This window comes from Halictus rubicundus, chromosome 16, assembly GCF_050948215.1.
Source record: "Halictus rubicundus isolate RS-2024b chromosome 16, iyHalRubi1_principal, whole genome shotgun sequence".
Taxonomy (NCBI): domain Eukaryota; kingdom Metazoa; phylum Arthropoda; class Insecta; order Hymenoptera; family Halictidae; genus Halictus; species Halictus rubicundus.
In genome coordinates this window covers 10,245,091-10,271,380 of record NC_135164.1, presented here as the reverse complement: position 1 = coordinate 10,271,380, position 26,290 = coordinate 10,245,091, and the positions used below count along the sequence as shown (strand labels likewise).

The 26,290-nt window shown below is 48.6% G+C and overlaps 2 protein-coding genes across 4 annotated transcripts in view; one reads left to right on the top strand and one right to left on the bottom strand.

The window, feature by feature from the left end:
* LOC143362195 (lachesin) overlaps positions 1-26,290 on the bottom strand; it is a 235,587-nt gene that overhangs the window by 60,176 nt on the left and 149,121 nt on the right. For both annotated transcript variants that reach the window (XM_076802149.1, XM_076802150.1), the window contains 3 exons: positions 13,247-13,353; positions 1,622-1,829; positions 438-599 (listed from right to left, as the gene is read on the bottom strand). In XM_076802149.1, coding sequence (XP_076658264.1) covers positions 438-599; positions 1,622-1,829; positions 13,247-13,353 — 477 coding nt within the window. The remainder of the gene's footprint in view (positions 1-437; positions 600-1,621; positions 1,830-13,246; positions 13,354-26,290) is intronic.
* Positions 17,007-24,662, top strand: Fuctc (alpha-(1,3)-fucosyltransferase C). Of its 2 annotated transcripts, none has more exons than XM_076802151.1 (4): positions 17,007-17,698; positions 19,512-20,096; positions 21,942-22,236; positions 23,606-24,662. In XM_076802151.1, the coding sequence occupies exons 1-4, from the start codon at positions 17,647-17,649 to the stop codon at positions 23,961-23,963; spliced, it is 1,290 nt and encodes a 429-aa protein (XP_076658266.1). In that variant the 5' UTR covers positions 17,007-17,646; the 3' UTR covers positions 23,964-24,662. The 2 variants fall into 2 exon arrangements, with proteins under 2 accessions (XP_076658266.1, XP_076658267.1); XM_076802152.1 differs by having other exon boundaries at positions 17,010-17,388.

Genomic DNA, 26,290 nt, shown 5'->3' with positions numbered 1-26,290 from the left:
GTATTAATTGACGTGTATCGTTATTATTCAGGATCTTAACAGGGATTTGCATCCGTCCACGGTCGTTCAAAGCGAACCGGATCGCTGGCAATTTCTTACACACTGTCCAACGCTGACACTCTGCCATTCGAAAATGAAGTCGGCTTTTCAAGTTTTTCTGACGGGGAAGAAGTACGCCTTTAAAATTCGAAAGGAGTACCGCGTACCGGATAAACGCAAAGAAATTCAAAGACGAAAATGTGAATATTTAGAGAATTAGAATCGTGTTTATAGATTGCAAAAGTAAACCGGATACTCGTCTATTCCGATCGGGGTTTTTTTTTTTCACGAACAACGGTGTGGAATGGAAAAGAGCGTCGGGCGTCCGATTAAAACCGACTTTTCGCGGTTGATCCGGCCGCGCGTCGACTGTAAAAGCAGGAACAATCGAGACTCACTTTTCTGCTGTCGATTGATGCTTATGCCCTGGCCGTCCTCTCGCTTCCACATTAATTTCGGCGTCGGGTATCCGTCCGCTTTGCACGTCAGCGTGATGTTCTGATTCTCCCGGACCGCCACCGAGCTCTCGGTAGACAGCGAGTCCAATATGTTCGGCGGCACTTGAAACAGAACAACGAGAACGGGGATACTGTGCCGTCGAAATTGAAAACCGTTTCATAAACCGTCTAGAACGTGACGAAAATCGACGTGGAGAGTGCGCGCGAACAGCTTTCAAGATCGCGCGGGGAACGTGCTCGGTCGATAAAACCGCGCGTCAAATATTTTGGCAAGAACTACTTTCCGAAGCGGAGTTTCGAAACTACACAAAAATCCGCTTTCAATCGACGAGCGTTCTCTTTTGTTTCCGTTCCTGGCCACGCAACGTTCTGTCGTTTTCGTGGTTATTTGAGATTGCATTAAAAAATCATTATCTCCAAGTCGTGACTTGATAGAAAATGTGAGAAAGAACAGAAAGATGAATATGCCTCTTCGATATCTGTTCAGCTATTAATTACATCTACGTGTACATACAGTTGCATAGTAATGTAAGGAATTAATTAATACCGGATTAATTCCATTGAAAATCATAATTATCGTGTCCGTATCGGACTACCCGTAAAATATTAAATAAATGAATTTAATAACAAATCTGCGGCAAAACACTTCGAATTTATGAATAATTCGATGCATAAAGGATGAAAGCAAAATCGGAATACGAAAATGAACGCTGTTCGGCACAATTGAATTTAAGCGATAACTGCAATAATACACTAGGATTAAATAAACTAGGCGAGACAGAAAGCAGTAAAACAGGAGAAAAACATAAGAATATTTCAACGTATCGAAATGATTATCTCTTGCTTCCCACGATCGTTACAGAATATTTTCGGTTTGCGAAAATAACCAAGATCTATTAAGAAACTCTCGCGGAAAGAGATAGTTCGGGACGAGATGATTTTAGTTGAAGGAACGTCGAAGGAAGATTCGACTGTCGGACGTCGAGCAAGTTTCGTGGGTAACGCTCCCTTTAAGGTGGATTTTCGTTAAGGCACTTAACGTTCTCTCGCCGCGCGCGAACTTTAATAATTGGCTGCGCGGTTGGTTGGGCTTGAGCCGTCGAAACAAGATTAAATATGCTTACCGACGACTTGAAGGAAGCCGACCTGGCTTATCATGGGCACCGTGTTCACTTGACACATATAGTAACCCCGGTCGTCTTGCTGCACGCTGTTTATGTGGAGGTTCCAGGTCTTCTGGTTGTCGTGGGACACCTTGAACCGTGGTATCTTCACGACCACGTGCGTGTGAATGGTGAGCAACAACTGACGGCCCACGTGTACCCACGCCACCTGCGGACACGAGGAATTTCACTCGCACTTTCCCCCATCGCCGTGGTTATTTCGCGAGTGACCTGCGAACGTACAGGCCGAGCTCGGTATTATCCTTCTTCGGTTTTCTTCTACGAAACGACGACAATTTCAATATTTCTAACTTACCGACAATTATCGACACCATTCTATCACGGCTTCTCAAATTCTCGAACGCAATAATTAGACGAATATTCGAAATTAAATAAATGGGGGCGCTTCGAACGTGGAGTAATTGAATTAAAAGTAATTATGTTTCGACATAATTGCTGTATCGACGATAACCATATATATGTGCTGAAGCCGTCTGGATAATTTGAGGTTGATTGGCACAGTAGGTTCTAAAGTATCGTGGCAATCGTTGCGAAAAAATATGTATTTCTAGGTGCTTCAAACTTCTGTCTTGAAACCTTTTGGTGGGTTTCGATTCGATCGAATTTCGCTAATATCGAACGAAAATGTCTGAAGCATTGTGTTTTGATGGACGAAGACTCGCGTTCCCCGGGCGAGTTTTCGTAATTGCCGCGCTCGCCGAACCGAGAACGATCCCGACGAGAGACTCCCATAGAAAATCTGGACAGAGGGAAGCTCCGTGAAGCGAGGGATCGGTACAGAGAACGATGCGGCTGTATCCGCAACCAAGGATTAACCGAGAGTTCGACCACGGTTTAATCTCCCCGGATATGACGTTCCTTCGAGCGTCTGCCAGCCAGTTTGTCTGCCGGCTCTTTGATCCTTTCGACAAATTAAATCAACGAATCAGGTCGTCTCACGATGAATCCTGACCACCCGCTCTCCTCCCCTCTTCCTCGACTTCGCAGAGAATCGATGGACCGTGTCGAAACAATCGCCGCGAGTGGCTGCCACGTTGTTATCCACCGTTGTACATCGCTATCCTCCGCGCCATGTATCTGCGATCGACTGCAAATCGGGATAAGGAAACATTTGGCCAACCAATTTGCTTTGCAACACCAACCAAGTAAGTGCTTTCTGACAAACACACTGCTCCGATATACCGTACAATTCCAGAGCCATATAAAATTCGGTTTCATTAAATTATTACAAAAGAATTCTAACGGAGTAATTTCTGAAAATTTGGAGGAGGTTTGATTAAACGATTGTAACAATGAGCTATATCGCTCGGTTCACCGCGGCCACAAGTAGACGGCCAGCGGCGAGAGGAAAATTTTCGAAAAAGCGCCGCTCTCGTCGGAACTTCGCGGTGCCGACAAACTTCGCCGCAGGTGTGCTCCGAGGTAAACGCACGTTGGAAAACAGGAAAACGCAACCGGTCCCGGCGTGTATCCTCGGAGCCTCTGTTTTCTCAGTCCGGTGTACGAACAAGCGGATAACTTACAGCGTTAATTCGGCCGGCCGTGTACTCGTGAGTTTTTCTTCTCGGGAAATCGAGCAGTTGTTTTGAACCGTTCAAAAAAACGGGGAAGACTCGACACGATGTTCCTTGTACAATACATTAAAAAATGAATATGAAGCGAAGAAGGAAAGAGGGAAGAGGGTTGATTCGTTTTCTCCTCGGCTTCGAGGAGAAAAAGAGAGAGAGAGAGAGAGAGAGAGAGAGAGAGAGAGAGAGAGAGAGAGAGAGAGAGAGAGAGAGAGAGACAGACAGAGAGAGATAGAGAGACAGACAGAGAGAGAGAGAGAGAGAGAGAGAGAGAGAGAGAGATAGGGTGGTTGTTATTGCGTTACTTCGGTGAAGATGTAAAAATGAGGAAAAGTGGCGCTTTCGCGCAACGGAGCGTTCTCGAGCGTTGCCAAGGAAATGAAAAAGAAGAAGTGCTGGGGTGCAGGGGTGCAGGGTTCAACCCCGAGTCGCCGGCAGAAAGAGACCAGGCAGCAGTTTAACCTAGAAATCCTCGAAAGTGCATAAGCTTTGTCGTGGAATGAGCTTAGTTAGGGGAACGTTAGCCCGGCGGAGCGTAAAATACGGTCATAATAATGTTTGTTCATAGCATTTCTGACGCGGCCCCGGGTTGCACCGAGCCGTCCCGTTCTCGTCGCACTCTCGTCCCGCTTCCCACCCACCACGTTTCTTTCTCGTTCTCCATCGTATTGTGCTCTAACCGCCACTTGTGGAGCCTCCCGATGACTCACGGTCCATCGACCACAGGAATCCGACGGATTCTTCCTCGAGGACGACCATAAACGCGATTCTGAACGATCTGCGCGACGTTGTCTGCGTAAGGTTGGTCTTGGTGCAGCGTAATTATTGAAAATTCTAATAGGCTTCCGTTGGGTGCAGTGTCCTAAACGAGATCACTCGCGTCGTTAATAAATAAAGGATAGAGGATAGAATTTATGCGGAAATAGTGTCAAATCAAATAATGTGTCAAATCGAGACGCGGAGCGGCCGAGGGTTAAAATTAGCGTGAACCAACGACCCGGACTAATATATTAACCATTAAAAGATAGATTTCGAGGTGACACAGAGGAGGGGGAATCGACGTTTCGATAATAATTCAGTACGAGTTTCTTGTTCCATTAGCGAAGTTTGAAAGTTGAAAACGGCTCGATTTTTGGAAACCGATCGAACGATCCACAAAATACACGGACGTCGGTCACGAGAAATAATTAATAGAAATCGCGCCGCTCACCGCGGTCAATTGTTTTCGATTCGTATCGTCGGTTGGGATCTCGAAACGAGTGCTGCTCTCTCGACCCTCGATAGAACGTTTCCGGCGCCGATTCCGATTCCCGATTCCCGATTCCCGATTTCAAACAGCCGGCAGCTGTCACTGATATTGGATCAATTTATGATTCTCCGATCCGATAGAATCTTTTCCGCGATGAACTTCCTGGCTCGATTAATTAGCTTCTCAGACCTGGAATCGTCGAAGCGAGTGGCTCGATAAAGGGGACGATGGATTCGATGCAATTTTTATTGTTGGTTCATTCTGGAAATTCCAGTGACCGAAGCGAAATGTCAACTTCATTGCTGCATCTATCTTTGTCGGCTTGAATGAACCTGATTTGTTACTCCGTCTTGAAAATGGAAATGGGCATCTCAACTCGAATTAGTAACATTTTAATCTATTTTTTGATACAAGGTATCTTCCTGTCTATCGGAGAACTTCACCCTTTATTTCGTTCTTTTGTAAAACGAAGGAATATTACAGTAAAATCAAGGAATTTCTGCTCTACTGTAAGAAGAAGTTAGGTTCTTCCACACTCCCGAAGCTCCCAGAAATTCTAGCCTACTTCGAATCAGTGTCAAAGCTACGAGTACCATCTCGTAGGTGTCAATAAATTCCTTCGAAAGTCGTGGCGTATAGTGATTTGCCACGAGAGAGAGAGAGAGAGAGAGAGAGAGAGAGAGAGAGAGAGGGGGGGGGGGGGAGAGAGAGAGGGAGAGAGGGAGAGAGAGGAGGCTGAGTAAGTTTTCGGTTGAAAATATGAAGCTGGCTAGCGCGCGAGCGGTTTGATAGTTATTAGATCGGAGCAGTTGGCAGGAGACTCGAGGATGCTCGCGAGAAAATAAATCGAGCATGATCGCGGGGGGGGGGGGGGGGGTTCGGGAGTGACGTGGGCCAGAGCAGCAAACGGCCGCTATATTGGCCTTTAAACGGTCCGGAGGAAAAACTCGAGCCGCTTGCGGCCTCAATTGAAATCCCTGGCACCGGTACAAAGTCAGGCTTAACTGCAGCCGCCTAGAGCAGCTTTTATACCGGCCAGGGTAAAAACCCGGCGTTCCGCTGCCGGGCATTTTCTCGCGATGAAGAACAGCCCGACGAACCCTCCTGCCACCGTTTTCGTTCACCCGCAAGCTCGTCTCTATTTATTCATCATTTATTTTAATCCACTCGCTTCAACCATAAAGTCCACGTGTCCTTGGAAACAGATTCATCAACGGATTTCACCGAAGACGTCAAAGGAGAGGTTGCACTCGTTGTTGTCGCTCCACGGTAAACATAATATACGGAACGCAATTCTTTGCGGTGGCTTTGTTAAAGAAGCGTCGCGGTGCGTGCCGGAATTGACTTGCCGAGAAGAAAGATATTCTTAATATATTTTCCGCCAACTGTATCGAGATATTCCGCTTGCGGAATTAAAACGTGTTCGCTTCGACTAGCGATTCTTCTTCCAGCCGTGCCGCGCCGTCGACGTAACAATGGAGGAACGTTTTCCAAGCGAGAATTCTGGCCCTTTGTTCAGGACGGATTGAAGCTCAACAGGCATTGTAGGCGTTCAAACACGTTCAAACGGAATCGCTCGTCGTTCGTAAAAAGTGTTTGATCGCCTGACCGCTGGACAATTAACGCGTTTATCCCGCGGGCTGAACCGGGAACGAATGGGCGCTTATGGTTACGAGAAATAGTCCAATAATGGGCTAATATCGACGCGATAATAAGCTGCTTTCTTGAACACACGATTAACGAGCGGTTAACCTGTTAACACGTTCACTGTTCAAACATTGATCTTTGCTCAACAGATTCTTGTAAACCAAATTCCAAATTGTCATTACTCTTCTAATTCTTTGATTTTGTAGGACTCTTCGGGGTGCTGGCTAGCAGTCCACTACCGTCAAATGAGTGATTCGGAGGCTGGAGCACGCATAGGCGTGGTACGAGACCAAAGTAAGTGCAACATAGTTAACACAGTGGAAGAATTATTAGTCGATTGAATGGGAAACGGTGCCACAGAGAGTCTGGTTGGATGAACAGGTTTGAGAAATTCGTCGACAGCCTCGAAGACGGTTCGAAAGTGTCGAGAGCGCGGGTAACGATTTAATTAAAGGGCCGGTGGCAGTCGCATCGACAGTTCGCGGATGATTCAATGCAATCCAGATCCATCGCATCGCACAGCTCGATTACTTTCGCGCTCAGGACTCGTGTGCCCGGCGGCTGTCAAACGGACCGAGTTTTTTCTTTTTTTTTCTTTTTTTCCAAATGACTGGCGCGCACGAAATCGATGAGAGAGAGAGGGGGGGGGGGAGGAAACGAGATTAAAAGACGAGTAAATAAAACGAAACGGCCGGGATGAAAATTAAAATAGTGGGAAAACGGGGGAATTCGTGAAATCGAAAACACCGTGTCGAAATCTCTTCGCGCGAATTTTGAATAGGATCTCGACGACTGTTCCCTATGGTGAAGGGCCCCGACGCGACGTTCTAATTGCAACCGGGCAAGTTTAAATCTCGTTAAGGTGGGGGGGGGGGGTGCGTCTTGTGTCATAATTTCTAATTCCAACCGGAAGCACGAATCGGCCCGGATGTCCCGGATGAGCGACAGTAATTATCCAACGACGGCCTTACACGTGTGAAGTACACGGTCCGCGACGTCTTAACGCCGCAAACTCGCTGCGGGATTTGCATTCCCGTTTAAATACGTGCTCGAGGTACCGGCCCGTCGCCGTCAAAATCTGCAACGACGCTCCGTCCCCCGTTGAAACGCTTCCAGATCTAGCAAACGAGACCCCTCTGCGTCGCTGCCGTGAGTCGATTGTCAACGTCTCAGCCAAATACGCTCGCCAGCTACCAGGAGAACCAGAACGTTTTCTCAGCGGGAGGGACCCTCTCTCTTCATTAGAGAACCACTTTTGCCGTGAAGCTGACGGAAAACGCGCGTGAAAATGATGCGGAGACGCTCCTCGACCAATTATGCTTCAGACTCGAGTGAAAAGGAGTGAAATAAAACCAATACTTCGCTCGACAGAGAATCTATCGCGTTGGGAACGCAGAAGAAAATTTCGATTGGGCCTCGTAGCGATTTCTCTAGTGGCATCGAGCCGATGGCAATACTAATTAGCGTAGGCCGCGAAGGCAAGAGAAATTAATAAAGGTCCGGTGGTCCAGCTGTCGGTGCAGCCGTAAAAACGGCACAGGACGGCACAAAACGGCACAGAATGGTACAGCACAGCGACGGTAAAGCTAAACACCGTGGAGAAATATAAGAGCGACCTTGTGGGAAATCAGGCTCGGCCTAATGACCGAGCGCCGGCAAACGCCGGGGATATTTTTGCAAAGTTGATTAAAACGGGCTACCCTCGGTCGACACTAAACGGGCCGCGTCCTCTCGGCCAGTTTCCCTTCTTCTTCTCTCTCTCTCTCTCTCTCTCTCTCTCCCTATCTCTCTGTTTCTCTCGCTTCCATTACCTTCTACGCTCTGTTATGTTCCGAGCACTCTGTTACCTTTTTCCCAGCCTCCACTTTCCCTGTCCAGGGACGGTCCCATGCGCGGGGGTTAATTAAATTGTGGACCGGTCGATCGTGCCAGGGGCTCGCCATGTTCAAACCCGGACCGCCATGTTCTTGGCCCCCTAAGATTTCGGTCAACCAGAAATCGCAACGCTCCTGAAAATTCGGGAATTTCCTCTTTCATAGTCACCGTTACACCAATTTTCCGGAGTGGTGTATTAATTGTTGAGCGGTGTCCGAGTGATGGGACAGAAGCGATTGTCTTTCCCGATGATCCAGAATGATTCATGCGCTTTCAGGGCGAAGTTGTAGCCGGGAAAAATTAATCATTCGGGGCGTTAATCGACGGACATTATCGGAGCGATTTTGTTCGACGTTTTCCTAGTGCCGCGTCGCGCCGAGGAAAATAAATTCCGACGCCGCGCGGTGGCAACCGTCGGATCTCGAGCACGAGAGCTAACTCGACGATTTATCGGCAGGGTAATTAAAAATAATTTCAGGGATCGCGAGAAATTTCGTGTCGACGGTTTGTGCACCGAGCGCCGCGTTATCCGTCGCGATGACGGCGCGGCGCGGCGTCGATGCTTGACGCACTCTCGCGCAGCGCGCGCCGTAATCCGGTTAGCAAATTAATTACTAAATTCGTTTCCTAATTAGGTAATTACCGAGAGCACTCGAGCACGCCGCCTCAACTTTTACTCCCGGAAGAGCCCGCTGCCAGCCGCGTTCCCGCTAAGCGTTCTCGCTCCGCGCGAATAATGGACGAACACTCCGAAACTTCTTTCCGCGGACGAAGCTCGATTACATTTTGCAACATCTTGGCCTAACTGCTCCGAGCCTCTGCCTCCTTTTTGTTTCGTTCGCCTAAACCCGCTGGCTCGCAAAGCGAAACCGAAAGATTCCGACCGACTGTTGCGCTGTTTCAATAATGTGGCGGCACAAGATCGAATTTCGATAATATTCCACGATGCGCGCATAAAATCACATTATACATAAATAACAGAACACCCATTTCATCGGAAAATACCAATGTTATTCTAGCAAACAGTCGGTAATGATTTATTGACAGAATCTAACAACGTGTGGTTCGTAGAGCATATTGTGTGCGTCAGATTCTTTAAAATTGCATTGTAATCGACGTTTAACTACATCTGTTAATTTTGTGAATGGTTTACCGAGTGCAATTTATTGATTTAATACATCCAATTCTCTGTTAAACTATCGGTTGATTTATAAACGTTTCTCGTTGTTTTCACGAGCCTACTTTTGGGACACCCTGTATTTAATAATTGTATAACGGATAACACGACCGGACCTAGATCGCCCTACCTTAGGGTTATATTGCGACTAGGTGTTCATTGTCATAAATGTTTGCACCGCTAATTAGGAACCGGTAAATTTCTAACGGGAAGGTCTCACGCTACGCGACGGAACAATAGCGACGATAAATTAACTGCGATTGATTTACGATCGGCTGGCCTTTGATTTATCCGGAACGCTCTAGGAACATTAATTGAGCATCAGCGCCGCCATGGTGGAACGCGAACGGTGGCGTCGCGTTTCGTCGCCGTATCACCTCGCTCCGAAATTAAATGCAAATATTCCCGAAAAATTGCTCGAGCTTTTCCCCTTTAACGCTCTCGGATGCTTTATTACCGAAATCTCTACCGGTATACGGGAAACCGGCGCAATGCTTACCCGGCTCGCAGATATTGTTAATCCGAGTAAACGATAACACGAAACGACGTTCTTCCTACCGCGCAACCAGCCGAAAGAATAGCACGCGTAAGCCGGGTATTCTGTTCAACATTTCCGGATAAAAGGAGAACGTATATAGATATATATATATATTTACACGCGATATATTAATGCACCGGCATCGGTACGAGAGAATTTCAAAACGGTGGCATTCGGCGATGAGCATGATTTCGTTCTATTCAAATGTTCGGAATTGTTCCGGCTCGATTACCTCATTATACGTAAACCACGGTGAAATGTAAACTGTCGGGAAAAATAATCTAATAATGTTCGAAACACCGTTCTATCCAATCGATCCATTAGCCCGTGGATTCAAGAATGAATGCTTCATCAAAAGAAATCGCCTGTTTTTCGATCGAAACACCATTACTCACCCAGTGGATTCGTCGGGAACGATGGCTTTTGATCGCAAAGAGGAGAGAGAGAGAGAGAGAGAGAGAGAGCTCGTCTTTCCGCAGTCCCGACAATTTTTTAGCTCGTCCAGCGCCTAGATTCGAACGGACCGAATCGAGGCGAGACGCGCGTCCCAATCTCCCAGGCGTCGCTTTTTGTCGGTGTTTCGTGGGAGACAATCGGGGGTGGCTCGTCGCACAGAGGGAGGGGGTATCGCGAATGATTTTTTCCCATGGATTCGGGACACGTACCGCAGCGACTCGAGTATCTGCCAGTCTCATTAGACTCGACGCTCCGTGAATACTGCAGTCCCAGGCGGCCGGAGTCGGTCGGCGGCAGACTCTTTGATCAAAACGCCAGAAAATTCTATTTACGGGGGTGCCAAAGCCACCCCCGCACCACCCTCGAAACGAAACCTTTTCCGCGTCTCGGGCCAACCCGTTCAGCTACACTCCCCGATTTCTGCCCGACAACAAAGAAACCGTACTAGTCTGTCAATTTTCCCGGATTTAATTATGCCCGAAAGCCGGCATTGTTCCATCGTTACGAGACATTTTATAAGGGATCGACCTCTCGGACAGTACCCGAGAAAAAATGACAAAAATTGCGCAGGGACTCGAACGTCGAATTAGGAAAAAAGGGGAGTAGGGCTGCGGTTAGGTCCGTCAGGAGTTACTGTAACAGGTTTCGGAAGCCTGACGAATTTAGATTGCCCAGATGAGAATTAGGAAGCGTTTGTTCGATATCGAGCAAAAAAGTTAATTTGATTTTCTGCGTGCTAAATGGAAAATGTGCGAGGACGTTGTGACGAGTGTAGTTGCGAGAGAGATAATACGGCAAAGAGGTGAATCGAGTGCGAAGAAGATTGCTAGCGGCTCGGTCTCCGAGAAAAAGAAAGGAGCGAGCGCACGCAAACGTGTTCGTCGGGTAGTCCATAGTGATCGCGACGAATATCGCGCAATCACGCGGCGTCGCGGTGATTGGCCACCCCGGGGATAAATGGGAGCGGCACGTGTTCTTGGTGTCGGTTCGACGGTCGCCCCGTGTTTCTGTCCAGTGTCTGCGTGCTCCAGCGACTCCACGCACGTGCACCCGACTGCACGGAAACAGGAAGACGCTCCCCGGACGGCCGGGCCGAAGGCGTTTATTAGTCCTAGCCAATTACTCCGAGAGCCGTTAAGTCTCCGGGCGCCAACGTGCACTCGGAAAATTACTGATCGATTCTCGCACGCCCCGCGACCAGACATCGGAGGATACCGTGACGCGTTTACCCGCCGTTTATTCCTCGGTGCAGATCACCGGTTCGTTCGGTCTTATCGTTAGCCGTGGGCCACGGGTTCTTAGGTGGGGCAACCGATGCGTTTCCAATACCGATCGCCGTTCGCATAACAGTGCTCCTGAATGGCGGTCGGGGGCACGGATGGATCGTCGCCGATAACGCCGAAGAATCTCCCACGGCGGATTCTTCGTCCCGAGAAGAAGAAAAGGCCCGGGAGAAATTATCGGCACGCCATATCACGATGCCTTTCCACGGAATCGCGGTAATGCTAATAACGTCGGCACGACGGAACGATGGTAATTGAACGGGGAGGATCGACGGAGGAGGGGGATCGAGCCGTGGCATCTCCAGCTTCCGATTATCGTCCCACTTTCACCCCTTCCATCCACACCCCCCCTCTCTCTCTCTCTCTCTCTCTCTCTGTTCGTCTATATCGTCCCTCTACCCATGACCCGTTCTGATCTCGCAACTTCCCTTCTATCGTTGCTACACCCGGTTTAATGATTAACGACCACCAACACGTAAATGCTCGAATAATGTGGCGCACGCGTTGCGCTTCCCCGGGTATTATCGCGGTCCTGGATTTTGTTCACCAGTAACCCGTTTTCCTTTTCGTCCTAATCGATACCTACGCGTGTCGACGATACTCTGATGACTTGTCGTTTTTTTTTTCTTTCAGTAGCGTCCCAGAATTCTATTGAACCAGCATGCCTTAGGAAAGAACAAATATATCCGGGTAGCTCTGTTTCTTTCTTCGTTCCGTTGCGATGCATTGTAGTCCTGGAATTTACGCACAGCGACACACCTTTGTCCGGTCAGGTGTGTACGGCGCGGCGCGGCGCGGCGCGATACACTGCAGCGAAATGCAGTATGCAGACAGGGGTTGCCGCTTGCTTACGTAAGCCGCGCGTCCAAGACTCCGTTATTACGCAACGTGCTCGGCTAAATAATAAATGCAGACGCATTGTAACACCGTGGCGCAGGGCGTCTGCAACGCGTTCTCAAGTATTCACGGCTCCCGATGCATCGATATTTCGAGGCACGATGTAACAATCCACCGCTGCGCTGCGAGAAACGAGCCGAGCGACCAGGACAATAAACGACAAACCCTTCGACTCGTCGACGCAACAACGTTTCTTTACCTAATCCCGTTCTCGTGAGTACTGAAATTTTTTCAAAGGATAATTGCGTTGCATCCGTCAACCCCTTACCGACTGACACAGAGTGCTAAAATGGTTTAACAATCTCTTTCGCTTTTATTTCTGCTAGTTCTGCTAACCCTGTTTACGTTCCGAAATTTTGTCCAGGCTTATCCTCGCGACATGGATGCTCAGGCAGATCTAAATTGTTTTACCAGTATTCTTCTTTTCTGCAATTCGGTCTTTATAGGTCTTCGCATTTTTTCGTAGACGCTGGACAATCTTATTTACAACCCTGTTTACGTTCGAAAATAATTTCTCCCCCTATTAGCCAAAATGGCCCGCACTACCCTCTTTCTCGTTTAACCGTGTTTTTTGCGGGTTCTAAATTTTTTTGTCCATCGACCCTAGTCGTTCTAAAATTCGAGCTACCCTCGTTAGCCCCTCTGCTACAGTATCAGATTAGATTATCTTAGCGACCGTTTTAGTTTTATCTCCACTACTATACCCGTCGAACGCTTTTCTTTCAACTCGACCCTTCCGCTTCTTTACTTTCCATTTTCTTCGTACTATTGTTTAATAAATAATTATCTAATAAATAATGCGTCGATCTAACCGGGAATTTTTAGTTGGCCGTTCGTGATTGGTACTGGTCCGATGGACGGCTCGATTTAATTACCTTGTAATCACCGAGGTTTTCGACGACACAGGGCAGGTTGACGTCTCTCCCCAGTGGCACGGTGACGTTCGGTATTGGCTCGGCGAACATCGGCCGATCCGAGAGCGCTGCACAGACAAATCAAACGGAATTCTGTTAGCTACAGATTTTTAACATTGATTATGATTTGTATTACTATTCCTGGACATTGCAGTCGGTGATCGATACCGTAGAAATCAAGGAGGGACGAACAGCGACGCGAAAAATAGATGTTACAAACGTGCTGATAAAGGTATCGCACAGAAATAATAAAAGAACGACGGTGAGAAATTTTTCAGAAATACCGTACTTACACACCTCCGTCACATAGATCGAGGCATTACCCGCATTTCCTACCTGAAAAATTCACATCGTCGACGCAAATAGAAGAAGAAGAAGAAGAAGAAGAAGAAGAAGAAAAAGAAGAAGAAGAACAGTGACAAGCGGTGTACAAGCTTCCAAAGAAGAGACGGTGGAAGAGGAAGAGGAAGAGGAAGTGGAAGAGGGTCACCGCGAGTCACACCAGTCAAGGAATCCTTTGGGAAAGTTTCAGGGCTGGTCAAGAGTGAAGTAAGAGGGCAGTTGGTTGATCGCTCGACTGGAAGAGGGAAACCGTCGATTCCATTTCACGACTGTATTTACCGGAAGTGCACGCGACGAGACGCGGAGGTCGCAGGAAACTACGCGACGCGTCGTCATTTCGCGATAACTCATCGGGATGGCACAAGTCGGGAACGCGAGTTTCTCCTTACAGAAGAATCGACGCGATTTTTGTACTTTGATCTATTTAAACCTTGTTCCGATAGGATTGAGCGTGTTCGTCGAGCACAGTGAATCCTGAGGCAAGGGCGATAAATTCGACAGCGAGGGACGAGCGCTCGCGGCTCCTTAAATTCCGATTATGATTGATACTGCGCCGCTTAGAGTGCCGCCGCGCCGCGGTGGCAGAGCAAGTTAGCAGATAGCGGCCCGACGACGTATAGAACCGTGATTAATGGGAAGAATTAATCACGGGGGGTGGTATCGGAGCGAAATAGCCGGCGAAACCCGGATTCGCCGGGGATGCCGGTCGGTTTTCGAGACCGTCTCGCAGACGTGGTACGTTAGCCGGCGGATTTTGCCACAGGGAATCCCCGGAGAAACCTGCCCGAGCGGATCGCGAAGGCCGCAAGGAGGTTAAACTCGCCCGGTTTCGAATTATTATTTAGTGTACGAAGACGAATCGCCGAGCTTTAGCCGGGTACAAGCGTCTCGGATACTCTCTCTCTGTCCCTCTCCTCGCTGTTGGATTGGCTGTTTCGTGCGCGGAATAGATTAGAGGGCCGCCGGGTGAGATCGAAAAGACCGCGGCGAATCAAGCCCCCGACGGATCCCCTTTTGTTCCATTACCTTAATAAAACACGCCGCTTTCGATCGGGCTGAACGCCGGTAATATTTCATGAGGACTCGGTTTACGTCGACTTTCTCGAGAAATTACCGCGATTCCGGCATCGAACGAATAGAGTGACCGCCGAATTAAGCGTTTGAAGGTGGCGCCACTTTTGGGTCGCGTAGGGTCCGGCCCTTGCGAGGGGAATGCCGCGTATAGGGTAGAACGTAGCCAACCACGGGCTAGACGAGGAGAGTGGGGAAAAGGCAGAGGTTCTGGGATAGCGTCGAGGATATAGTTATATCGTCTTTCACTTTTTCAAGTCGAAATCTAATTAAAATGCGTTTTCCATGTACGCAGAACATATTGATTTGGAGGGGCACGTAGCCGTCGCGCATGCATAATATTAAACCAATCCGTCTAGGCTCCCGGACAGCTGTGTCGACAGCAACGGGCAATGCTCCCCTGCCTCACCAGGGGGAATCGGCGACAGCCCGCGGACAAACGCATTGTTTTCGTTCCCTTCAAATTATAATGAATTTTCTACTCGAAGCTCGGCTGCTCTACTTTAATAACAAAAACGAAACGTTAATCGTAAAAATGTGGTGGTGCATAAGGTCTTGTGGCCTAGTTTGTTCAAGCTATGGACCGTCGTTTGTAGGAAACAACGAGGCCGTAGATGAATATCGGTACCGTTCGATCAATCCGGGCGATAAATTGGGGAAAAGGGAGCCATTTGGCGGTCAGGGAAACCGCAAGGTTATCATGGCGCATGATGACGCATGTTGTTCGCGATTTAATCGCTCCGAAACCGCCGAGATTCTATCCCGCGAGCCAGAGGAGGTTCCGGGTAACGTTCGAAAATATTCGAACGCCCCCGTTTCAACGATTACAGTCACTGTTCAGGATTCAAGCTGTGGAATTCGGTGCCTATTGTCGAACTGGCGACCGCTATTTCATACGGTTTTTGTCGCGTATGTCAACACGCGGCAAGAGCGCGTGTCGCCGTTGCTCGACACCGCGTAGCAACCGTTTCAATTCTCATTGGCCGAATTTCACAGCTTGAATCCTTCAAATTTAGACAAACAAGGATCGTCCGATGTGCGAGCTCCAATCACGGTGCTCCACATTCGACGGTCTTTGTTATTTAAGGCACCTGCGTATGCCTTCTCGCTCTCTTAACGTTCTGAACGCTCATCAATCGCAAGGTATCGCTCTAGCACGTTTGCTCGTCTGTCCGCTCTCGTCTCGATAAGTAGAGATTCTCATTTCTCGCGCTCTGAGACTCTCGCGATTTCGCATCATTCGGGAGCAGTATTCTCGCGATCTCCCGCGCCGCGTTACGTGCACTCTGTTTCGCGACAAGATTTCCGGCGTCCGCGTAGAAGATCTCCGTCTCGCGGCGGCACGCTTTTCGTGCCGCTCAAGATTTCCTCTTCGCGATCCGACGGCAGAAGTTTGCACGCGCAAGATCTCCGTACGTTCGCCGGCTCGCGATTCTCGTGCGCGCGTTCTCTCTCGCGCTCTCGAGTGCCTCGCACCTCGTGCGTCGTGACAAAGTAAAATAAAGTGCATTTTCCCGAAGGACAAGGGTTCAATTCTCCCGTCTCTCCTTGCCTCCTCGCGCGCTCATTTCTGAGTGGTCCCGGCCCCCCGGCGACTCCGACCTTCGGTCGACGCCAAACAGTCACCGTTCGATAGTCTGGACATACACGTTTTACTACTTCTTAATAATAGTAAAATAAATAATCTGGGACCGGACAATTTGACTGGCGCCGGTAGGTTTATCCGTACACGTTGATTTTTCTCTGGGAGAAAATCAGAACAAACAAGTTCTAATCTCATTGGGGATATAAAGGGGTTGAACTCGGCGGCTTAAACGCTCAAACGTGCAACTTTGTTCTCGAAACTTGCCACTTTCGAACAGCGGTCGATCGTCTTCGGGAGATTTATCCGTGTTCGATATCGCGATTATAAATTTATGGGAGCGCCAGATCTCCGCGGATTAAGAATCAGACGAACGCTCGGGTTTCTCGCCTTCTCGCGTTGCGGTGTCTATGCATCGGTGGTTGCGCAACGTGCTGCAACAAACTGCACGCGACGCGCTTCAGCATGCGAGACCGGACATTCGCCGAACAAATTCCGCAGACTTCCTGCCCGTGATAATTGCTCCTTGCTCTCGAGAACATTCCTCTAGGTGTAATGGTTTCCAAGATATTCGAAAAACAAAATTTTGTTGACCCTCAAAAAATGTTCAAAAGGTTAATATCGGCTCGAGTAACTTGGAATACGTTCGACGGGCACGCGAACCGATCCTAGCCGATTCTCGCCGATTCGAGGCTCGTCGGCCGCGAAAACCGGTCTCTTTCCGAGCGTTTCGCGACTGTTCGACGCCGAGAGCCGAGAGCCGAGAGCCGAGAGCCGAGAGCCGCGTGCGGCAGTGTGACACAGGCTGGCTGGCGATGGGCACGGCCTGCGCGTTTCGAACCAGTCGGTCTGCGACAGCGCAGCCAGCTGGTTGTCGCGAAGCCACGATATCGATTCACCAGTTTTGGCCCGCGATCGGCAATGTGACAAGTGAAACAACTTCGCAAATCGGACCGAGACGGTGAACGAACGTTAGATGAGCAATTTTCTGCGCGAAGGAAAATGCGGCCTCGCCGAGAGATCGGCCCGTGATCGGCCGATCGCGATATCGCTTACGCGTCGATCACCAGGATCAGACTCGGCCTTCGGGCACGCCGACACGGTTCAGGTGGGACCTCCCAACTGCGTACCGACCGACCAACGCATTTCCCTGATAGCAATCGAAACCACTGCTGTAATTAGACTGCGGATTATATACACGTATCAGAAAAATCAGTCGATTAAATTGAAAACAGTATAAACACTAGAGAAACAAAAGATCACTGTCCTATTATTTTCCACGCATAACAACCGCAGTTATGCGTGTACGTGTATACACAGCATAATATCGAGAGACTGTACGACTTTCTCCTGTTAAATTGTTTCGATGCTTCTTAAAGGAGATGTGTTGCAGTTAGCAAACTGTTTAAACAGCGAAGGTAGGCAGCGAAACAAATTGATGTTACCAACAACGCCTCGTTGAAACGATCGAAATACCGATCGAGTCAACACTCGATACAATCGTGTGAACAGAAATTCGCGTATGATCGCGATTTCGCGTTCTCTTTTGCAGTGTTCGTGTTCGTGATTTCATCTTCTCGATCGTAATCTATTTTGTCCGTCGTTACCTCCGTTTTGTCTTAATTGATCGCGTACGAGTTTGAGCAACGTTAAAGTAAGTGTGTTCTGGTTAGTTTGTCGAGTTCTTCTTAACCGAAGGACTGGGATGGCACGAAAGGTCGTCGTTTCGAAAGGTTCGCGCGCTTCGAGGGCGGACTCGGGTAGTTGTAAACGGTTTGACCGAGCACGCCAGCCGATCATCTGTTGATACCTAGCCTCGACAATTGCGTTTGACGCGTCCGTGTCAAGCCCACCGTTCGCTTTCACAGTCGGCGCGTCCACGTGATTGCTTTTACCTGTGAAAGTGTCTATGCAATTCAGTTTTCCTATGACAAGGACGAAACGTGGACGCGCGTCTCTGTATCGGTGCCCTCGTTGCACTATAATAAAACGTTTCACGGGGATTCCAGGGCAGAAAGATAGTTCTATCTCAGTTCTTATCTCAGGTTGTTAAAGGCCGTTTTAAGTATCCCAGTCCTGGTCCCTCAAGGTAAAAATTCTACTTTAACATTCTATTCATTTAGGAAAAACTTCTGGAGGCCTTCTGGTAATTAATTCGCACGTGTCACGTGACAGTCGCGTTTGAAGGTGTCGAAAACTCTCTCTCTCTTTCTCTCTCTCTCTCTCTCTCTCTCTCTCTTTCCGTTTCGTTTAGCCTGGAGACGACAAGAGGAGGGGGAGGGAGAAGAAGGGGAGAGATCGTTTGATTTTTAACGAACCTCGAAGAGAGTCGAGTGCCGCGCTAATTAGAAATTTCGATCGTTACGCGAGCCGCGGATTAAAGCGACCGGATAAGAGGCGGAAGAGAGTGTCGTTTCCGCGCTCGTTCCCGCCGAACGAGTAACTTTTAATCGAACGGAACACGAGGACCCCGTGGCCCGTGTACTCTTTCCGTAGACGCGTTGCGTAATATCTTCGTCTGCCGGCGACAAGGTACGCGAATAACTATGCCGAGAAATGCCGGGGACATTCCGCGGGCAAACTGGTTTTCCCGAGGATTCGCGAATTACCGCTGTCGATCACCGTCTGTCGATCACCGTCTGTCGCGTCATAGCAATCGCGTCTTCTGCTACCTGCATGTCCGACAAAGAATTCACGAAGATTCTACCTTGATAACCAGAAGGGGTCGATCGTTTATCTCGCTGCTTTTCTTGAATTTTGATAAGGCACGGCACAACGGTATTCCGGCTTATTTGAGAATCGTGGCAAACACGACGGGCCCTCGTGCTGTCTGTTTACAGCGACAAGTCTGTTACGCCTTACTGTGCGTTAAAACCAACGTCGATGCGGTAAGACAAGATAAGATAACGCAATGATTATTCGGTAGATAACGCGGAGCTGGTCGGAAGCGAACGTCCGGAACGAAACCGGGCAGTCTGGAACGGTTGGGGGTCGATGGCACATTCGTGTCGGTAAACAATCCAGAAATCGTAGATCATTCGAAAGAGCTCCCACTCGCGCAGCAGCTCCACCACCGTCGAGATCAAACGCGAACGTCGACTTTCCGAGTGGTAGTACAGCGATCGAAATTGTCGCAGGGATCGTTGGCTGGGTTGTTCGAGCAGTGTATCGACCTGTCTCGTTGGTCCAGCAGTTGTTGTCGTCCGTTGAACGTTGAACGATTGGTTGCAGCTGCCGGCCGATCCAGAGGACTCGCCGACATGAGATCATGGATCCTCAGCAGGAACGTGTTGATCGTGGTCTCTGCGTTCCTCTGCTCCGTCTACCTTCTCGCTTTCTACTTCAACGTGAAGATCTACGGCTCGATGACCCTGAGGAGGATCATTTCGGCGCACCGTTCGGTCAGCAACAACACCAAGAAGATACTCTATTGGAACACGATGTTCGGCGACGAGACGTTCTATCTGGGCAACGATTTCGACAACTGTCCCGTCAGCGATTGCTATGCCACCCACGACAGGTATTACGCGGACGTTAAGGATTTCGACGCGGTGCTGTTTCACGCGAACGAAATGGAGCTCTCGGACCTGCCGGCCAACAGGAGCCCCCGGCAGTGGTACGTTTTCGTGAATCTGGAGAGCCCGGCCAATCGGCCGCTGCTCGACTACTATTACGAGGATTACTTTAATCTGACGATGACGTACAGATTGGACAGCGACGTAGTCTGGACCTACGGGGACGTCGAAGAAAAGGCCACCGGCCGGGTCGTCGCGCCGATGGCCAACACCACCTGGGTCGAGTATTATAATCGCACAGGTAACCATCGAACGACGCTATCAACTTTCTTCTCTTCCACAGGAAAGTCGGAAGACCGGTCTAGAAATGTTCACGATGCTTTCCGTGATTCGTCTTGCGAGATTCCTGTCGCGCGCCTCGTCTTGGCTGATCATGGCTGACCATTTCCACTTGTTCAGGCGCCAGCGTTTCGAGGTCGATTCTCGACTGTTTTTCCGTACAATATCGTCTCATATCGAAGAATCCTGTTACGTTGTTCAAAGGGAATTATATTTAATTTTTCCGTTAGCATCGCGCCGTAAACGGAAAGTCCCGGTTAGAGCGATTTACACGCGTTAGAGAGTTTGCGCAAGAGAACCGTGAATTAAGAACCCGTTAGGAACACCTCTGTCACTGTAGACTCGGAACGTTATCGCGTTCGACGCGAAGCTTGAACTCGCAGAAAGGCGATAACCTCTTGTGCACCCAATATATTAACATCGACAGCAGAGATATTGTCGGTACGGTTTCGAGGGACAGAATGTACATGGAATTTTCGATTATTGTCGCCTGTTTTGTGGAAATCGCAGCGCAAACCGAAAGGAAACACCCGGTACGGCGAGCGACCGCCACCGAAGCTGTCGAAACGCTCAAGAACGCGAACTTTCAAGTGGTTCTCAGAGTTTGGAATTAAACGAACGTTCGTCGCCAAGCATCCAGAAGCGGCCGTTCCCTCCGCGCGCATTGATTATTCAAGATGTTTGCTTTTCGCTCTCCGCCTTTCGCCGGGGCGCGCGAAAACCACTCTCTTTCTGCATCCGCCTCGAGAGTATGCACCGTGTGCACCGTGTGCACCTTCTCGCACACTTCATAATCGAGCCACCGTGTAATTAATCTCGTTCCGTCTTACGCACACGCTACAAGCGCGATTAAAGCCGCCCCGAGCAACCATAAACTTGAGGCAAACGTTTATTGTCCTCGACGAGCACCAGCCTTCGTCGGAACGCGAATTTTTCGTATCCGTTTGCACGTTTTGTCAATCGTAATTGCAATAATTTTTATTAAAGAAAAGCGAGAGAAGGGGCTCTGACGATTTTCTGTTAAAATATGGATACCAGTTGTACAACGTATCAAGTAAAAAGGCTATTTCGGAAATAAAGTTTTCTTACAGCATACGTTAAGGATGTAATCTTCCGTTTTACGTCCCACTTAACATTGTGCCACGGCTGCCTAAATTATTAACAAACACCTTGACAGCCGCGATAAAATTCCCTCGCAATTTCATTAAAAGCTCATTGAAACGAGGGAAACCGCGCGCTGTAATTATCTGAGATTTTTTCATCGGTAAGTAGGTAATTGCGTTAGGTTCTTGTACTTTACGATCATTTTGAAATATTAGGTAGCGAGGTATTTAAAGAACGTCTCTCGAGCGAGCAAAAGCCGTGTAGAAAGGTGTGTACGCGCGGTGCTGTGCCGTGTCGCCGGAAAATGGCAGCAGGTTGCGAGAACATTTTTGCGTAATCGCGTTATGCAACGCTGGGGAAACGTCATAATTAAAGCGTCGTCGCCAGCTACGTTAACTGTTGCCGACGTTAACGCTCAGTTTCTCGCTCGGACGCGTCTGCCGCTTTTGTCGCGTTTCTGCGACGTTCTATTTGTTCGTCCTGCTTGTTCAAGATTTCCGAATCTCAGCGGAAATTTACGAGATTTTTAGTTGACAGAACAGCCGATCCCTTGTTTGTTCGCGCAGAGAAATTCTTACGTCAAATGCTATCGCAACGCTCCACGCTCCAATCGAGCATTTAAGATTTCCGAGACATTTTAAAATGGTGGTTGAAGTAGATTCGCAAAGAATAAAGAATTGGACGAATCCGTTGATGTTCGCAGGCGACCAGAAGCCAATCGACACGCCAAAATCGTTGATGGAGCGGATCGAGGGCAAGACGAAGCCTATCGCGTGGTTCGTGAGCAACTGTCACGCAAAGTCCGGCAGGGAGAAGTACATCTTCGAGCTGTCGAAACACGTGGCCGTGGACGTCTACGGGAAGTGCGGCGATCACGCGTGTGCCCGTACCCAGGACTGTTTCGGCGAAGTCGCCGAGCCCAACTATTTTTTCTACCTGTCGTTCGAGAATTCTCTCTGCGAGGATTACGTAACCGAGAAGCTGTACAAAGCACTCAGGTAAAACAATGGCTCCACCCGTGGGTCACGATTTCGCCGATGAAATTGTCAGTCGCAAGCCCGCAGTTCGCCGATCCCGAACGACAACTCATTTCGAGCCGCCTGTAAACGATCCGATTCGATCGGACCCGATCCGCGGATTCTGGAATTGTTTCGACACGTGGCCGCGCTGCGAATCAATTCCTCTGACAATTTCCCTCCGGCCCCACTTTTTCTCTTTACTCATTTCGCGTGTGTGTTTTTGTCACGTTTCGCAAGGGCACCGTTACCGTCGCTGACATTTCCTGACGATCCGACGAGAGCACATCGGACAGAATAAATTAATTGTCCTGCGAACGCTTGCATTGGATACGTTTCGTAGTGCAGTACTCGTTTAACCTATTGCAGAGAAAGCTAAAATATAATTAATAAAAGTCGGAAGATGATTATAAAAAGATCCAGAAAATTACGGGAAGAGGAAGAGTTATGGACGGTCGCTAAATTAAACAGCTTGAGAGAAACGCGCAATAATACGAGTAATAAGAATGCAAAGCAAATTCCAGAAAATGTTGGACCAACGACTAATGTTAATGTTTGATGTCGTCTTAAAAAAGTGTGAGAATTTTCCAAGCGCAGAAAATTACAGCGGAGACCTCGCTGAAACAAACGGCACAAACTTGGTCGTTTACAGTTTCTAGATAAATATTTACACTGGGGCAAGCATACTTTCCTAATAAAAAATCCACGTTTCGGAATAGCCAGCAAGATCTCCATATCTTAACGCAATAGAAAATTGTTGGATGGTCTAACAGGGTTCTCAAAGTATGTTCGATGTTGCCACGGCCCTGTGTCTCATCATTGTCTATACGTTTCTGGCACACTCGCATAAAATCCTAAACACTGATCGTAACCGTAGTCTTAGTCGTGATCGTCTCTCTCTCTCTCTCTCTCTCTCTCTCTCTCTCTCTCTCTCTCTCTCTCTCTCTCTCTCCTTCTCTCTCCCAGACGTCAATTTACATTCCGGCGGAAGAAAGAACCATTCGTTGCGGTTATAGTAACAGCTGGAACCCTTCGCTTAGAGTTGTTTAAACCACGAAACTCGTTTCCGTTAGAAAGCTGACGTCCGGGGAAACTAGACACGCCGACAAAAAGTTGCTACGGATCACTGTACTCGTCGATCAGGTTTCTACGAGCAGTCTGTGGATTTTCCCGCGAAACTCCGCTTTCCTAAGAATTGGCAAACCGGGGCACGCTACTGACAGTACGGACAATTTGATCGTTAGATTGTACAGCTAACCGCGGTGCAGCGTTCACTTCGAATAATTTGAATTTCGCCAATTTTCAAGTATCCGCTTTTTAGAAAACAGGGATGTTCTGGTTTGGATTTCAGGTACGACCTGGTGCCGATCGTTTACGGTGGCGCGAACTATAGCGTTTTCGCGCCGCCCGGTTCCTACATCGACGCGCTCGACTTCGACTCGCCGGAGGAGCTGGCCAAATACTTGAAGGCGTTGATGAAGAACCGGCACGAGTACGCCAAGTACTTCGAGTGGAAGAAGTATTACAGGATCGGGGAAAGCTCGCGCCGCGCCGCTTGCAACCTATGCGAGTTTCTCCACAAACAGCCGGGACCAAGCCGAACCTACAAATTCCTTTCCCTCTGGTACAGCTGGCTCAAGTGTCCGCTGCAGAAGCTGATGGCTACCGAGAAGTACGCCACCGGCGCGATGCTGAAGAGCCAAGGCTGACCAAGTGTTCCGCGTCGTGTCTTCTTCGAGAACGTGTCGCGCGTCCATAGAATATCGCGACCACGAAGACTGCTACCGGAACGAACGCTGGTAGCGAACTCTTGTACAAAATATACGAATTTTACAGTTTTTTCCAGGTTGCACAAGCTTTCATACTTGGTCTACGGTTATCGTCGACTGGATGTTTTCTACGAGGTAGTCGAATAGCTTCTAAGATGGGACGTTTTCGTGGGTGCTTGCTAGCCCTTGTGTCAACGCCTACTTTCGAATCTCTTTCTCGTCGAACGTCGTGGAAAATGGGCTGGGTGACGACGCAAGGGTTGAAATTTATGTTGATGTAATTCATCGTCGCCTATCTGATAACTGTAACGAATCTAGTCTAGCGATTTCGAGCGAGACTGTATTGGAAATCCTTGTGTCACGTTGCGCAAAGTATTAAACTACGGTACAAAGAGTATGTTTCCAAAGATGTCGGCAAAGAAATGACTATAATCTTTAGATGTATGGTCAGCCTTAACGTAGAGCGCGTAGACCGGATTTAATCGCGGCTGATTCGCATGGTCGCGTTCATCGAGTGAGCCGAGTTTTTTCATATTAAAATGAATTTATTTATATGTAAACTTGGTCGTTGTTGCGCGTCAGCGGAATGAGGAAAGTTTTAGCGTGACTGCCAAGTCGAATAAAACTTGACGGAACATGCTCGTCTGCTTTTCTTTAATCACTCGATATCTCCTTGTCCACTGGAAGCTTATTAAATCATTCGTATATCTTCTAATTTTTACTATTTTTTAGGAAGCACCGATGTGTGCATACTACGTTCAGCAACAATCTTAAAGTGCAACGGTCGAATAATCGCGGAAGCGATTTCATCGGTGAGTCATTCGGAAGCGCATTTTGCGACTGAACACCCACCAATTGTCATCCTCGTGATGAAATTCTCAAGGTGATCGACGCAATGCGTTTCGCGAGTTGTAGGTCACCTCGGCGACAATTAGTGCTTGCCAAATGTATACCATTATATCCTGTTCGTGACTAGGCGCGAAACGGAAACGACAAACGTTGCGAAACGCTCGGAACTCTTTTTGTTGCTAGCCTGCGGGACGATCGAGCGTTCTTTCAGCCTCGCGGAAGGGAATATTTTTTATTCTATGAAAACAAAAGTGGGAAATATTCGAAATAACTTTTACATTCTCCCGGGAGTTTTCGACTCCGCGCTGGCGACTATAAAATGGTTTCTGGTTTACCTTTTGCCGCATCGGGTTGCGAAAAACTATTAAAAAAAAAAAAAAAAAAAAAAAAAAATACGTTAGAACAATTTGTCGTGGCTGTCGTGTTTTGCGGCGTGTTTTTCAAAGGCCGGTGCAATTTGATTGGACGTCTGCCGTATATTCCGTCATGTTTGTTAGTTTGGTGTCTAGGTCGTTGGTCCGTGTGTCCCTAGAAAATTCTCTAGAAATTTCAGCGAGTTTCGGGGAGCATTCGATGACGCTATATCAAGTGGGAACACGAACGAGACGCCAACAAAACGCGCGTGTTTCTTTCCGGATGAAAATATTGACTCGAATAATTTCCGAGAGTCGAGCGCGTTATTTGACAAGTTTTCTAATGGACTGGCGGGTTTTCTAATGGTCAAACACGGGCAAATATCGTTGGTCGAGCTTCCGTTCGACGGATCAAAGCTAGACGATCCGTGATCCGAGGACGATAGGGAGAGAAAAAGAACGCAACAACACTGGAAAAATAGGTTGAGCGTTTGCGGAATTCAAAGGGGAACGCGCGTGCGGCCGCAGCCCGCCGGGTTTTTATTTTAAAATATCACGAGAACCCGGTCCCGTGTCCTCCGCCAATTTGTCGATTCGACACGCTGAACTTTTCTGCCGTTGCATGATACGGCCGAGCTATCCGGTCCGCGAAATAAAATCCCCGGTGTACGTTTTCGGGTTGGCTGACGCTGTCGAACGCAGTCTCGAATTTGTAACGACAGCGTGTCCCGTTGTACGAGTCGCGAATCACGCTTGTCGCCTTGAGAAATTACGGTCGGGAGAAACGCACGGGAAACGATCGATCTTCTCGACGAGCGAGACACGCTCGATCTACCCTCGATCACTCTGGATCCGCTCGATTCGTTGGATTCGCCGCGGTTGTTACCAGACAGCGAAACAAGAGATTGAAAGTTGCCGGCTCTAGCGAAGCGGCAAAAGGTTACATCTCAACAATTGAACCGCGGTACCGATACGTACCGGACTGTACAAAAATTAACCCTTTGTCCGACCTAAAGTGTTGTAATTTTTTGAAGCTGCTCGATTTAGGTGGTCCTCATACTTTTG